The sequence below is a fragment of the Ursus americanus genome, chromosome 1 (assembly GCF_024610735.1).
Source record: "Ursus americanus isolate L20-20 chromosome 1, mUrsAme1.1.p, whole genome shotgun sequence".
In the NCBI taxonomy this organism is placed as follows: Eukaryota; Metazoa; Chordata; class Mammalia; order Carnivora; family Ursidae; genus Ursus; species Ursus americanus.
In genome coordinates this window covers 76,511,338-76,526,462 of record NC_142127.1, presented here as the reverse complement: position 1 = coordinate 76,526,462, position 15,125 = coordinate 76,511,338, and the positions used below count along the sequence as shown (strand labels likewise).

At 39.1% G+C, this 15,125-nt stretch overlaps 1 protein-coding gene and 1 pseudogene across 14 annotated transcripts in view; both read right to left on the bottom strand.

The window, feature by feature from the left end:
* Window positions 1-9,133, bottom strand: part of ABI2 (abl interactor 2) — a 111,532-nt gene extending 102,399 nt beyond the window's left edge. For 5 of the 14 annotated variants that reach the window (XM_087862888.1, XM_087862895.1, XM_087862903.1 and 2 more), the window contains exon 1: window positions 8,725-9,116. In XM_087862888.1, coding sequence (XP_087719014.1) covers window positions 8,725-8,841 — 117 coding nt within the window. In that variant the 5' untranslated portion in view covers window positions 8,842-9,116. Of the gene's footprint in view, window positions 1-8,724 lie in introns of all 14 variants that reach the window. The other 9 variants (XM_045806547.2, XM_087862921.1, XM_045806543.2 and 6 more) reach the window with 6 other exon arrangements.
* LOC123798296 (cytochrome c oxidase subunit 7C, mitochondrial pseudogene) lies at window positions 3,801-4,141 on the bottom strand (annotated as a pseudogene).
* Window positions 9,134-15,125: the final 5,992 nt, after the last annotated feature.

Below are 15,125 nucleotides of genomic sequence, written 5' to 3'. Positions count from 1 at the left end.
GGTGGCACAGTTGGGGCGCCTGGGTGGCTCAATCGTTAAGCGTCTGCCTTCGGCTCCGGGCGTGATCCCAGCGTTCTGGGATCGAGCCCCACATCAGGCTCTTCCGCTGGGAGCCTGCTTCTTCCTCTCCCACTCCCCCTGCTTGTGTTCCCTCTCTCGCTGGCTGTCTCTGTCAAATAAATAAATAAAATCTTTTAAAATATATATATAATAAATAAATAAATAAACAAACAGGACATGTGAAAGTAGGAAGCAAAAAATTCTAGCACCACCTAGCATCTTTGAACCTCAAACACAACCAGATTTCATCCTATCAAAATCCTTGAAATTAAAAAAGTTACCAAAGACATACTACAAAAGACCAGGGTAAAAAAATGACAAAATAAAATATTTAAGTCTTCAATATCATTAATAATGATTATAGTAAAAGCAAACACACAGCATATTCATTGATTGCATGATGAACATATTTTCATCTTTTAACAAAACCGAAATCGAATGCATTGTGTCAAGTAAGTGGCAGTATTTTAAGCGTTTAAGAAGCAGTGTTCATTAATTTATTGGCACATAAAATAATGGTGTGTCTTAAAAATTCATAGTCTTAGCTTTGATTAAACATATATCATCTTAGCTATATTAACTCACTGAATCTTCAAAACTACCCTATTAAGTAGCTGCTGTAACTGTACCATCTTACAGATAAGAAAACTGAGACAGAGAGGTTAAATAACTTCCAAGTCACACAGCCACTAAAATTAAAATTATCAGGGCACCGGGGTGTCTCAGTTGGTTAAGCCTCTGCCTTGGGCTCAGGTCATGATCTCCACATCAGGCTCCCTGCTCAGTGGGGAGCCTGCTTCTCCCTCTCCTTCTGCCCCTCCCCCTGCTTGTGCTTTCTCTCTCTCGGTCAAATAATCAAATAAAATCTTAAATAAAATTAAATTAAAATTATCTTTAACACATGACAGTATTCAATTACAAAATTACTATTTAACCCATATCATATTCTCAGTTTTATCATAACTATTTTAGTGATCTCAATATGAAAAAAAAAGATTTTTAAATAATGTTGTAAGCCTTTATAAACAGTCCTTTTGCACAAACATAGCATATAGCAGAGTGCATAAATTGCAGTCAATATACAATGTACACCCATTTAACCATGCTTGCTTATTGTAGCAAATTTCTAGACATTAATATAAATCCATTTCTCATAAAAGAAAGATGTTCTGTAACTTAAAATGCATATTACTTCACTGATCAAACTTTCTGTAAGTAGAGTTTTTTTAAATATATTTTGCAGTCAAATGATTCACCTTATCAACAGACTTTAAAAGTAAAATAAACATCTTAATAGATGTGGAAAAAGGCATATGACAAAATATAATACCCATTCATGGTTTTTTAAAAATCTTTTCAGCAAACTAGGAATAAAAGAGAACTTCCCTGATCTGACATAGGGTACCCACAAAAAACGTATAGCTAATTTCATATGTAATAGTGAAAGATCAGCTGTTTTCCCTCTGAGTCTGAGAACAAGTGAAGAACATAGGCTCTCACAATTGCTATTCAACATCATCCTGGAAGTCCTAGCCAGTGACATAAGGCAAAAAAGGGAAATAAAAGGAAAAAAGATTACAAAAGAATAATTAAAACCCCCTTTATTTGATGACATGACTGTCTACATTAAAAAAAAAAATCTTCAACAAAAGGTACTATGTTTAATATATAAATTTAGCAAGGTCATAGGATAAAAGATCCATATACAAAAAGCCAATCCTATTCCTGTACACTAGAAAGGAAACTGAAAATTTTATAAACAGCACCAAAAATCATCAAAGAATTAAGGATAAATGTAACAATATATGTGCAAAATTTGTATTCTAAGGCCTATAATGACAAGAGAAATCAAAGACAACTTAAATAAACAGAAATACCAAGTCCATAGATTGGAAGACTCAATATTGTCAAAATGTCAATTTGTCCTGAAATAATCTACAGATTCAGTGCAATTCCATTCGAAATCCTAGTAGGGTTGCAGAAATTTAAAAGCTGATTCTAAAACATATATTTAAAAAGCAAGGGCCCTAGAAAAGCCAAAACAATTCTGACAAAGAACAAAGTATAAGATTCACACTACTTGGCTTCAAGACTGAGTATAAAGCTATCGCCTGATATGAACTAAGAATACGTACGCAGGTCAAAGGAACAAAACAGAATCCAAAACTACCCACACACATATAGTCAATTGATTTTCGGCCAAAGTGCCAAAATTTTTTTAGGTATGACTCTATCCTCTAGAAGCTTTATATGTGGAGAAGGAACACAAAGTAAATGAGAATTCAAAGCAGGTGTCCCACATGCTACTTCATGAAGCCAATCTATTAGAAGTCTCATAAAAATTCAACCATAAGCTGTCAAAGTCCACAAATAGTCTAATTTTCAGGATACTTCCATTCATCCACTGAGATTACATTTAGACACACTGCCATTGCATGCTATTAAAATTCCTTCCATTTTAAAAGGAAAGTAACACTGAAAGGATCCCATGCTCAAAAATATCTCCACAGTGTATTCTACACATAAGTAAATCAATTTGGTTATTAACTATTCTCTGGGAGAGGAAAGATGACCCTGAATAAAGAAAGCCTATCACATGTTCAAACATTAATCATACCACAGTAAGAAGATGAAGTAAAGGAGATCTTATGAATTGTCTGAGTAAAGGGTGATTTCATACCAACAAGCTCTTCAAGATAGGGCAAAATTAAATGCAATCTCAGTCCCTGGATCAATAAAGAGAATTAAAAGGCCAATTAAGTACCTTGAAGAGGCAGGGGTAGAAAGTGCACAGATGACAAAATTCTTTAAAAATTATTTAAAAAATTAAATTTAGGGGTGCCTGGGTGGCTCAGGCATCTGCCTTCAGCTCAGGTCATGATCTCAGGGTCCTGGGATCCAACCCTGCATAGTGCTCCCCGCTCAGCAGGGAGTCCGCTTCTCCCTCTCCCTCTGTGATTTCTCCCTCTCCCTCTGTGCTCTCTCTCGCTCTCAAGTAAATAAAATCTTTAAAAATAAAATAAAATTTAAAAATAAATTAAATTAAAGTTAAATTTAAAATTTTTTTCATTATAAGAAAAGAGTAAGGGTCTCAAAATATAATTTAGTCTGTGTTGGCAATTTTATCAAAGGTCTTGATAACGGCTGGGTTATTACTAAAAATCCAATCACCAAATATCTGCTAGAAAGTCAGGACTAGTTTTTCTAAGGATGATAAGCCTTAATCAAATCCTGATGAATTAAGTCACCTCGATCTAGGGAAATTCAGTCTCCCAGTCTGATGTCTACTATGTGGTTCGCTCCTCTCTGTGGAGGTAAAAGACAAAAGTCACAGAGAAGGATGTAAATATTGGGCTACAAGTATCTACTCTCAAATGACTTTCTCCTTCTTCACACTAGGTGCTTTTAAGATTCCTCTATTTTGAGAACAAAAGAATTCAAATACATAAAGATAAACTCTTCTGTATACTCTGTGACATCTATTAAAAAAAACAAAGTCAAACCAATGCCATTAAGTTTCTTTTTAGGGGCACCGTGCTGGCTCAGTGGACTCTTGATCTCCAGGTTTTAAGTTCAAGCCCCACAATGGGTGGAAAGATTACTTAAAAATAGATTCTTTTAAAAACTAATAATAGTCATAAAATTTTTTTTTCATGCCATAAGTTTATTTATAAACATATCGAGTATGTTCAATTCAAGAGTTTGATCCATTTTTCAAAGAGTCTGCACCTCTTAAAATGTTCCTTTTGATATCTGTTTAATGGATTAATCAAAACATCCTTATTTCTTAAAGCAGTCAGTTGGTGTCTTACTATAAAAAAAAGGTGCAGCAAATCCAGATCCAAAGTACAAAGTCATCATAAGTAGTAGCCGCCACTTGTTTTCCACTGAAAATGGCAAATTCTTCCCTGGGCCCTCCTCATAGTGGCTCCTACGCACCACAGAGGTTGTGAACCTCCGGATGCTCTGTCCCAGCATAGCACTGTTGGAAGTTCTGCGAAAGGCGCAGAGCCCTAAAACGGTAGAAATGGGAGCACTACACCAAGACCTCCTCTTTTCACGACCTTATTCCTCAGTGTCCATAAAATTTCTTTTAAAAGCAAGGTACAGAGGTAATAAACAACATGAACCCATTTCTGATATATAGTTGTGTATAGCAAAAAGATTTAAAAGTATAAATCTCAGATGTATATTCAAAATGACTGGGCAATTTTAAGTTTCTTCTTTAATTTTTCCTAATAATTTTTCAACAGAGAGCATGTATTCAAATAGTTTTTATTAAATAAGAATTTTAAATCTTTACATTGTTTTAGTAATGAGTTTTTTATGAATCTGGTAACAAGCCATGATTCTATTAGCTCCTTATATAATAATTATATAATAATTCATTTTTAATGAATTCTGGGAGCATCCTTGTTGATAAAGACAAAAAAGGGAAGCCACTAATGACATCTCTATTACTCAAAAACAAAATATTTTTTTCAGATAAAATTTAAGGTATATTTTTTGAAAAAATATTTATAAAGTATTTATTATTTTATTATTTTTTAAGTAAGCTCTATGCCCAACATGGGGCTTTAACTCATGACCTTGAGATCAAGAGTTGCATGTTTTACAGACTGAGGCAGCCAGGCTCCCCTTAAGAAACAGTTTTAATTTCTGTTCTTCTGAGCAAATCCATGTTACTCAATGATTTTGCTCTTACTCCAAATGATGGACAATGGGATTTTACTATTTATCTAATGGGAATTATCACTCACAAAAAGCAACAACTATTTTATCTAACAAAAGGGGAAAAGGTAAGGTTGCCTGAGTGGCTCCGACTCTTATTTTCAGCTCAGGTCATGATCTCAGGATCTTAGGGGCTCTTCACTCAGCGAAGGAGTCTGCTTGTCTCCCCCCCCCCCCCCCCCGCCCCGTGTGTGCACGTGTATGGTCTCTCTCACACAAATCTTTTTAAAAAAGTAAAAATGTAACTAAGAATAAGTTAGTTTTATTCTGGGTGGCTCAGTCAGTTAAGCATCTGTTTTTGGCTCGGGGCATGATCCCAGGGTTCAGGATCAGGTCCCATATTGGGCTCCTTGGTCAGTGGGGAGCCTGCTTCTCCCTCTGCCTGCTCTGCCTGCTATTCCCCCTGCTTGTGCTCACTCTCTCTCTCTGACAAATAGCTAAAATCTTTAAAAAAAAATAGTTTTTCAGATTTACTCTAGGAAAGTAACAACTATAAATTTATTTCATATACCAAAACATTAAAGCAACTCATATTATTATAAAATTATTCTATTTGTAAAAATGTAGATTACAAGTCAATCAAAATACTGTTTAAAATTTCTGGATAAGATTAGGTATCAATGTTTATATTAATAAATGAAAAAAAAAAACAGGTCTTACAGTATCTTAAAAAATCCTTAACAACTACTAAAGCCTTTTTTACAGAGAAGAAATAAAATCAATCAGGTAAATATCAGCAAATGTTAGCTATAACTTTTTATCATCACATTTTAGAAAATATATTTATACTATCACTTTTTCTAGAGATTGAAATAATAAAAGAAAACTATCTAAATTTTTATTAAAGATGATTTTTAAATTTTTAACATTAACTGCATTAGTAACCTGGTAAACTACTACTTAAAACACTGCTGTACCCGTAGATTTTGTGTGTGTTAACACAGACAATACCTAGTAAGTCTTAATGCCGATAATACATCTGAAGGATGTTTTTATTTGAAACAATTTAAACACAGTAGTTGTTCCCAGAAGGACAGCACAATCATTTTTCCTTCCTTTGCTCAATATCCACACCAAATATAATCCACATTTAGAATATTTTCATTTAACATAATTATTTGGATATTCCTATGCTTAAAACCAGCTATTTAAGAACACTGAACAAAGAACCTTACCCTTTGTAACGTATAATCAACAGATTTATCTTTTTCAACTTTATTGGCAAAAATTACATTTCCACAAAATAAAATGAGTGTTAGGTTACCTTGAGCTAGTGGTTAGGGCATGATGCTGTAACAAGGATAAACTGACTATGTGATCATATATACAGACAATTACCTTTGTAGGGTAAGAAGCAGCATCAAAACCCCTGTTGGTCAGTTCTCAGGTCACAAAGAGAGCCAGCTGGGTCAAATGCACAGCTGGGTCAGCACAAATCTACAATCAGCATGTTCTATTTATCAACTTTACTACAAACAAATCATGCAAAGAGCTGTCATCTGGGAAGAGAAAAACACCAATAATATACCCACTGGATCATGAAACAGATGATAACCTATGAGGTAAAATCTAAAGCGTAAAATCTATTTTAGATGCTAAATTGAAAAAATATTTTTTTTTAAGATTTTATTTATTTATTCGACAGAGATAGAGACAGCCAGAGAGAGAGAGAACACAAGCAGGGGGAGTGGGAGAGGAAGAAGCAGGCTCATAGCAGAGGAGCCTGATGTGGGGCTCGATCCCACAACGCCGGGATCACGCCCTGAGCCGAAGGCAGACGCTTAACCGCTGTGCCACCCAGGCGCCCCTGAAAAAATATTTTTAAATCCATTGCTACTGATATCTATACTATGAATTTTAAAATGCCACCACACTACATTTTTAATCCTACTGCTAAAACAGATAATGGTGGTAATAATATTTTTCTCCTCTCAACTAGAAGGAATGTATAAAATATTTAAAGAGGACAATCCCTAATCCCTTTAACCTCTCAGATTTATTAATCCATATACTTTACCTTTACGTATCAATTGTAATCTAAGAAAAACTATACCTCCAAATTACAATAGAAATTATTTTCCAAAGAGAGACAAATCTGTTTATTTTTTATTACTGGTAATAACAGCTACCATATCACTTTTCCACTCTCAATGTCTCTTCTGACCTATAATCCCATAATATGTTGCAGGAGGCAATGGAATTACCACTTCAGTCCTTTAGATTTGCCTCTCCTAGAGACTCTGAATTCCCTGAGAATAGCACAGCTTCCTCCAGTCCTCCTTCCCACCCTCAGTCCCTTACACACTACATTATTCATTTGTTCACAGATCAGCCTCTCCTATTAACTACACTACGAAATTCTGTAGACACTAGGTGTGTTTCAACCCTTTACACTGCACCAGGCTACAGAAGACTTGAGTAATGTTCAGTTGAAAATTGAGCAACTAAACATTTGACTTTTTCCTATCCCACTCAGTATTACCAAAGCACCCTCTAAATATGGACCACTGTATTTTTTGTATGAATCTTTGACCCAAGACACATTTTTTCTGTTCCTACTAGCCATACTTTTCAACTGCCTCTTTGGAGGGAAAAGCCTTGGATTATGTCTGGTTCCTTCCCCATACAAATATTCCCTACGAGATAATACAGAGTTCAGTATATATCCAATCAAAGAAAATCTCACAATAACACCCTTGATTATCTATGCGATCCTTACAAAATTTATGAACCTATAAATCCTAACACCTTTTTTTTTTTTTTTTTTAGTTTATACTAAGACTGGAGAATGCTTCCCAACATAGCTAATATTAAGGATGCCTGGAAAGATGGAAGTGGAAGAAAAAAAAAAAAAAAAAAGACCATAGTGAAAGAACAATTTAACATACTTCTTCCATTTCCACATCTATCCCAAAAGAATTTAAATGGGAAGGGAAAAAATGGAGGTAGAACCTGTGATTCAGGATAAGCCATAGAGAAAACAAAAGATGCTGAATTTGCAAACTGTGTTTTAACCTATCCTTCCAAATAATTTTCAAAGAAGGATTTTTTTAATCCACAGAATATTTTGCTTCATACAGGCGCAGCTGGCTCTCATCTCACCCAATATACCCCACCTCCATATACATACAGCGTTACCACTATGAGTCTCCGTGCCAAACCAACCATCTCAGGAAAAATTAAACCATGAGGATCATGTCCTAATCCTTGCTGAAAAATACTCACAATTCTTTTTCCTAGAGGAAAATTAACTATTTTAACGGGAATGGGGGGGAGGTGCTCATTATCATGCAGTTTCTCATTCTCCATAGGGAGGAAAATGGCAATAACTTCCAACAAGAGACAACTGCTCTTCTACTGTATCCCGGTTAGAAACGAAAAAATAAGCAAATTACCAGTCTCTTGAGGCATTTATATGAATATAAAACTAAGGCACTTTACTTTGCAGCAACATAGCTCCTTAAAAATCCTCCAGAGCTTGGGGGAGGGGGGTGATCCATCAATCCCCCCACACCCCTGCCATATGGGGGAGCAAAATTCTGTCAAATAGAAAAAGCCACTCTCCGCCTCCTCCGCCATCCCGAACACTGACGGGTACCGAGTGCGGGGGCGGCCGAGGCGGAGAAGAAGCGAAAAGGCGGGGACACAACACACACACACACACCCCACCGAGGACTGATTCATGGCTTTTTAAAATGTTTTAAAGCTACAATTTCCTCCAGCCGCAGGTTTCTCACCAATTCACCAGCCCCAGTTCCCACCCTGCTCTCCCAACCGCTCGCCCTCGGGAGCTTAGCTGGGCTGAGTCGCCGCCGCGGCCTCGGCTCCGCGCGCCCTACGCCCCCATGCGCGCGGCCCCCGGCCCGGGGATCCCCCACACGGCGTCCACCAGCCAGAGGCCCCAATGCGCCCAGGGCGGGACATGCTTCGCACCTGGATGTAGTTGTTCTCGCAGTAATCTGCCACCCGTTCCAAATTCGTGTAACTGTCGAAGAGGGCCCGGCGGCCCCCCGGGATTTCCTCCTCCAGCAGCATCTGCAGCTCCGCCATCTTCACATCCTCCTCCTCCTCATACAGACCGCAGAGGTAGCGGCGGCAACAGCGCCTGGGAAACCCAAGACTGGGAGAGGAGGAGCAGCGGCAACGGCGGCGGCGGCAACTCGGGAGGAGCGAGAAACACCCCCCGCGCGCCACAGGGGAGGGGGCAGCAGAACGGGGGCGGGGCGCGAGCCGACGGACTCCGAGGACGGTCACCGCGGCGACGGACGGCCGGGCGCGCGCACGCGCGCTCCCCTTCCTCCGCCCCCAGGCGCCCGAAAAAGATTCCCACCCTCGGCCGCGCCGCCCGCCCTTCCCCCACTCTCGGCGTTTCCTAGCGACGGCGGGAGTGGGGGCCGGGAAGCGCGCGGGAGTCGTGCGCGGTTAACCCTTCGGCCCCCGCAAGTTGCGTGACTTGGGAAGTGTCCCCGGAGGCCTTTGTTGGTCCGAGTGCACGCGCTATCCGCCTCTGCTGTCTTCCCGCCTGCCCCCTGCGCGACTCCCCTCCGCGTTATTCTCAACCTGAGGCCGAACCCCGTGGTCGTTGGACTGTAGGATAGGAGTCCACAAAACTTCCGTGGAGCTTTAAGTGCCTCCTTGCTTTCCATTTTTCTTTTCTTTGACCTCGTCCATCCTCTTAGGTACAGATAAGTAAATTCCAGCTTCCTAATCCCAAATTTCCTGCACCTAGGCTTTTTGCACTTATTTGCCCCCTAAAGCCGTTGCCCACCGACCCCCCTCCGGGTTAGTCTCCATTCTGCTCTCAGCTCCCCGTCCGCTGGACCTCAGCTTTTTGTGCTTGCCCTGTGATTCGCCTCCTCACTGACATCCTTTTCTGTCATTTCTCTGGTTCTGTCAACTTCCTCGCCTTTTTTCTTCGTAGATCCAGTATTTAAAGTTTGGAAAACGGTTTTGCGGATGCTAATTTCCTTCCTCACAGGGTTGTTACATGGATAAAATAAAAGTTTATGTTTCAGTACTTTGAAAAACGTTAAAATGCTACAAAAATTCAAGGTAGACCATTTTGATCTTGCAGTTACCCTTTTCTTGTTCCCAGATACTGTATCTGTTTTCCTAAATCTTGACTATTCCACACAAATTTTAAACTAAAATTTCAAACAACTGCTGAGTTGTCCGTGACCTTAATTTATGCCATATAGTGTAAAGTCAGGGCTGAGTACATTTGTAGTTCAGAACAGGATCCATTATTTCAACTCTTGTTCTTGCTTTTGTGATGTCTTGGCCCTCCTAGAGTGATTCCTCCCTCCACCTTCTTTTCCCCAGATAATGAGAAAACTATATTATACTTTTTCAAAAAATCATTTGAATGCTATGCCATTACAAATCTCTGGAGCAATCTCTGGTGTTGTTATATTGGCTGTATGATATACACATTAGCAAGTTATTTTGAATTTTCAGTATGGAACCCAAATTAAAGAATATTGAAAATGTTGGTCCAGTCCATCTAGTTTTTTTCTTAACCACTTCAAACATCTTCTGTATTAGTGGTTCTCAAACTTAAGTGTAAAGAGCTTGTTAAAAATGAAGGCTGTAGGGTCACGCTAGAGATTCATTAGGGAGCAGTAGTGACAGAATGGGGTAGTTACTTCAATGATATATGAACTTGCTTCAGGGAATAAGATATGTATGAATAATCAAGTGAATAGAACAAATTAGATAAAACTTTTCTTTCAGACTAAACTTCAGTGAATCCAAAGGCTCCTTTTAGGGGTGCCTGGGTGGCTCAGTTGTTAAGTGTCTGCCTTTGGCTCAGGGCGTGATCCTGGCATTCTGGGATCGAGCCCCACATCAGGATCCTCTGCTGGGAGCCTGCTTCTTCCTCTCCCACTCCCCCTGCTTGTGTTCCCTCTCTCGTTGGCTGTCTCTCTCTGTCAAATAAATAAATAAATAATCATGAAAAAAAAAAGGCTCCTATTGAACTGTAACAAGCCCACCAGGTGAGTTAAGTGGTAAACAGACTCTTCCCCCATTACACTTATTTTCACCTGGCATTCTTTCAAATACTGTTTAGCAATTAGCCCAATAAACAGATCTCCCTGAGGCATGATGGTCATCCTAGGAATCACTGCCTGAAAATTCTGGTGCTTTCTTAAACTGACTTGTGACAATCTCTTTGAATCTTAGGTTCTCTATCTGAAAAACTCAAAGGGTTTAACTCAGGTCAGTTGTTCTCAAATTTCAGTGTGGATTGGAATAATTTGGAGGGCTTATTAAAACATAAAATTGCTAGGTCCCACCCCCAGAGTTTCTGATCCAGTTGGTCTCTCCCAATTTATAGTTCTAACAAGTTCCCATGTATGCTGATGAACTGCCTTTCTGGCTCTGAAGGTCTATGATTATAATTTCTGGCAGCTGGGAATCACCACTAAACAAGGAGCTTTTGACACTGAGAGAATGAGATATCACCTCACACTTGTTAGAATGGGTAAAATCAACAATACAAGAAACAACAGGTGTTGGCGAAGTGGAGAAAAGGATCCACATGGAAGTTTCTCAAAAAGTTAAAAATAGAACTAACTAATGCACGATCCAGCAATCGCACTACTGGGTATTTACCTAAAGAATACAGAAATACTGATTCAAAGGGACACATACACCCTGATGTTTACACCAGTATTATTTGCAATAGCCAAAGTATGGAAGCAGCCCAAGTATCCATCAATTACTGAGTAGATAAAGATGTAATATTTATGAGATATAGATAGATAGATATAATGGGATATTATTCAGCCATAAAAAAGAATGAAATCTTGCCATTTGCAAAGACAAAGATAGAACTACAGAGTATAATGCTACGTGAACTAAGTCAGTCAGAGAAAGACAAATACCATATGATTTCACTCATGTGTGGAATTTAAGAAACAAAACAAACTAGCAAAGGGGGAAAAAAAGAGAGACAAACCAAGAAACAGACTCCTTAAATTATAGAGAACAAACTGATGGTTACAGGAGGGGAAGTGGGTGGGGGGGATGGTTTAAATAAGTGATGGGGATTAAGGAGGGCACTTGTGATGAGCACCCGGTGTTGTATGGAAGTGTTGAATCACTATATTATACACCTGCAACTAATATAATACAGTATGTTAACTAACTGGAATTAAAATAAAAACCTAAAAAACAAAAACAAAAAAACACTCAGTGGAATCTAAGGATCCATCTGCTGCCACCAAGATAATTTAAGCAAAAATGAAAACAACCACAAGTTCTATAAAAGTACATGTACCGTGTGTGTATATATTATGTGAGTGGTCGGGTTGTAGGGTTTTTTTGGTTTTGGTCATCTTTTTCCTAAAATGAACGTGGATTCTTTTTCTTTTTCTTTTTTTTTTTTAAGATTTATTTATTGGGGCAGCTGGATGGCACAGTCAGTTGGGCATCCAGCTCTTGGTTTCAACTCAGGTCGTGATCTTGGGGTCGTGGGATTGAGCCTCATGTAGGGCTCTGGGTTCAGAGCAGAGTCAGCTTAAGTTTCTTTCTCCCTCTTCCCCTCCCCCCCTCCATGCATGCTCTGTCTCTCTCAGAGTGCGTGCACGTGAGCAGGGGAGGGGCAGAGCGAGAAGGAGACAATCTCAAGCAGACTACCAGCTGAGCGCAGAGCCCTACGCAGGGTTTGATCCCAGGACCCCGAGATCATGACCTGAGCTAAAACCAAAAGTCAGACACTCAACCAACTGAGCCACCCAGGCACCTCAAACATGGATTATTTTTCTAAGAGTCCAGTGAAACTATTATCTTCCAAAATCAGAGCAAGTATTTTTATTACTACCGCCCAAGGCAACATTTTTTAAGCAATTTTATCCTCAGCTTGATTCAAAGCAAGCATTAAACATTCCTAGATTTTTTTTTTACATGTTAACCCACTCATGCCAAGTACAGTTGATTCTTTTAAAATCAAATTGCAGTTCTTTATAACCAACAAGTTATACCTTGGCTTTGACCCAAATTTTAATCCTCATTACCATCTCTTGAAATAAATAATCTTGTTTCACATCATCTACAGATCTGATAAGCAAGATTTTGGAGTTCATCATAAGAAATAAGTCAAGGCAAAGAAGAAAGCCTCTTGGCTTGCCCTTATAAATCTCACTTAGTTGTTCAGACCACTATCAATATAGGGTAGTTCCCCCTTACCTTTGGGGAATATGTTCTAGGACCCCCAGTGGATGCCTGAAAACTTGGCTAGTACTGAGCCCTACATGTACTGTATTTTCTTCTATGCATACATAACTAGGATGAAGTTTACAAATTAGGCACAGTAAGAGATTAACAAGAATAAGTAAAAATGGAACAATTATACTGTAATAAAAGTTATATGAATGTGGCCTCTCTCTCTTAAAATATTTTGTTTTACTGTACTCACCCTTCTTATGATGATATGAGATGACACCTAGGTTAAGTGTGTGATTGAGTAGGCTTTGTTTTGTTTTTTAAAGGATTTTATTTATTTGAGAGTGTGACAGAAATAGAGCATGGGCAGGGGGGAGGAGGCAGAGGGAGAAGGAGAAGCAGACCCCCCACTGAGCACAGAGCCCAGTGAGGGGCTCGATTCCAGGACCCTGAGATCATGACCTGAGCCAAAGGCAGACCCTTAACTGACTGAGCCACCCAGGTATCCCATGAGGTAGGTATTGTGATGAAATGTTAGGCATCTCCTTCCCGACTGCAGTTGATGGCAGGTAACTGAAACCACAGAAAGTGAAACGATGGATAGGGGGAACCACTGTACCTTAAATTTGGCCAGTTTTTAAAAGACTGATTTATTTATTTTTAGAAAGATAGAGAGTGTGTGCATGTGAACACGCAAGCAGGGAAAGGAGCAGAGGGAGACTACCTGCTGCAGGGAGACCAACACAGGACTCGATCCCACAACCTAGGAGATCATGACCTGAGCCAAAACCAAGAGTTGGACACTCAACCGACTGAGCCACCCAGGTGCCCAAATTTGGGCAGTTTTGAGTGGACCTTAAAGGAGTCACAATTATTCAACATTTCATCATTATAGTCCTAAGACTGATGAAAAAGTGTCAAATTCTTCTGCTGGAATAAAGACGCACTAACTATATCCTTTTTTTTCCCCCAAGATTTTATTTATGTATTTATTTATTTGAGACAGAGTGAGAAAAAGAGAGAGAGAGAGAGAGAGAGCTCCCACACACAAGCAGGGGGGAGGGACAGAGGGAGAGGGAGAAGCAGACTCCATGCTGAGCAGGGAGCCCAATGTAGGGCTCCATCCCAGGACCCTGAGATCATGACCTGAGCTGAAGGCAGACCCTTAATCAACTGAGCCAACCAGGCACCCTCTACTAACTGTATCCTTAAGTGAAGAAATTAAGGTAAAGTTCATAATACAATGCCTGACTATGTGGGCTTTAAAGAAATAAATGTTGCTTAACGGAACTGTTTACATCGCACATCTTACAACATCTATAAGACATACCCATTCAGGGGCGCCTGGGTGGCTCAGTCAGTTACACACCTGCCTTTGGCTCAGCTCATAAGCCCGGGGTCCTGGGAGGGAGCCCTACATCAGGCTCCCTGCTCAGTGGGAAGCCTGCTTCTCCCTCTCCCTCTGTCTGCCCCTCCCCCTGCTCATGCTCTCTCTCTCTCTTTCTGCCAAATAAATAAGTAAAGACAGACACACCATTCACTCCAGACTTTCCACTAAGATTCTTCCTGCACACCACTGATATGCTAACTACCATAATCATTGTTTTCATTATTAACTCCTTTTCCCCACATTTTCTCTTCTAAATGGCAACATCCTATCAGCTTTAGTATCCTTAACATTATTAAGAGCGTCAATCAGTATTTAGTGCAACTGGATTTTCTCATACATTTTTAAAATCTATTAAAGAGTAGCATCTATGGCACCTAAAGAATAAAACCAGCTGTTTCATATCTGCACAAAAGTATTTCCTGTAATATTATCCCTTTTCCTCATTTTACATTAAATGCTTGGAAACTATTAAATAAGAATGTATTTTTCCTTCTTCAGGAAGATACTTTGTGTAGTTTAACTTTTTTACCTTGAGAATTTCAAAACTAGTTTTCTGGCTGCTATTTTATCAGACAATACCAAGTTAGATATATGTGTACATATTTTATATATATAGTGTATATTTCAATGAAGGAATATATATATTTCAATGAAATTTAAAAGAATTTCTTTTTGTGCAATTATGTTTCCTATTAGAGATATTAGACAGTACTTAGAAATGCAAGCAGAGGGTGTTTTTTTTTTTTTAAGTTTCTATTTAAATTCCAGTTAGTTAAAA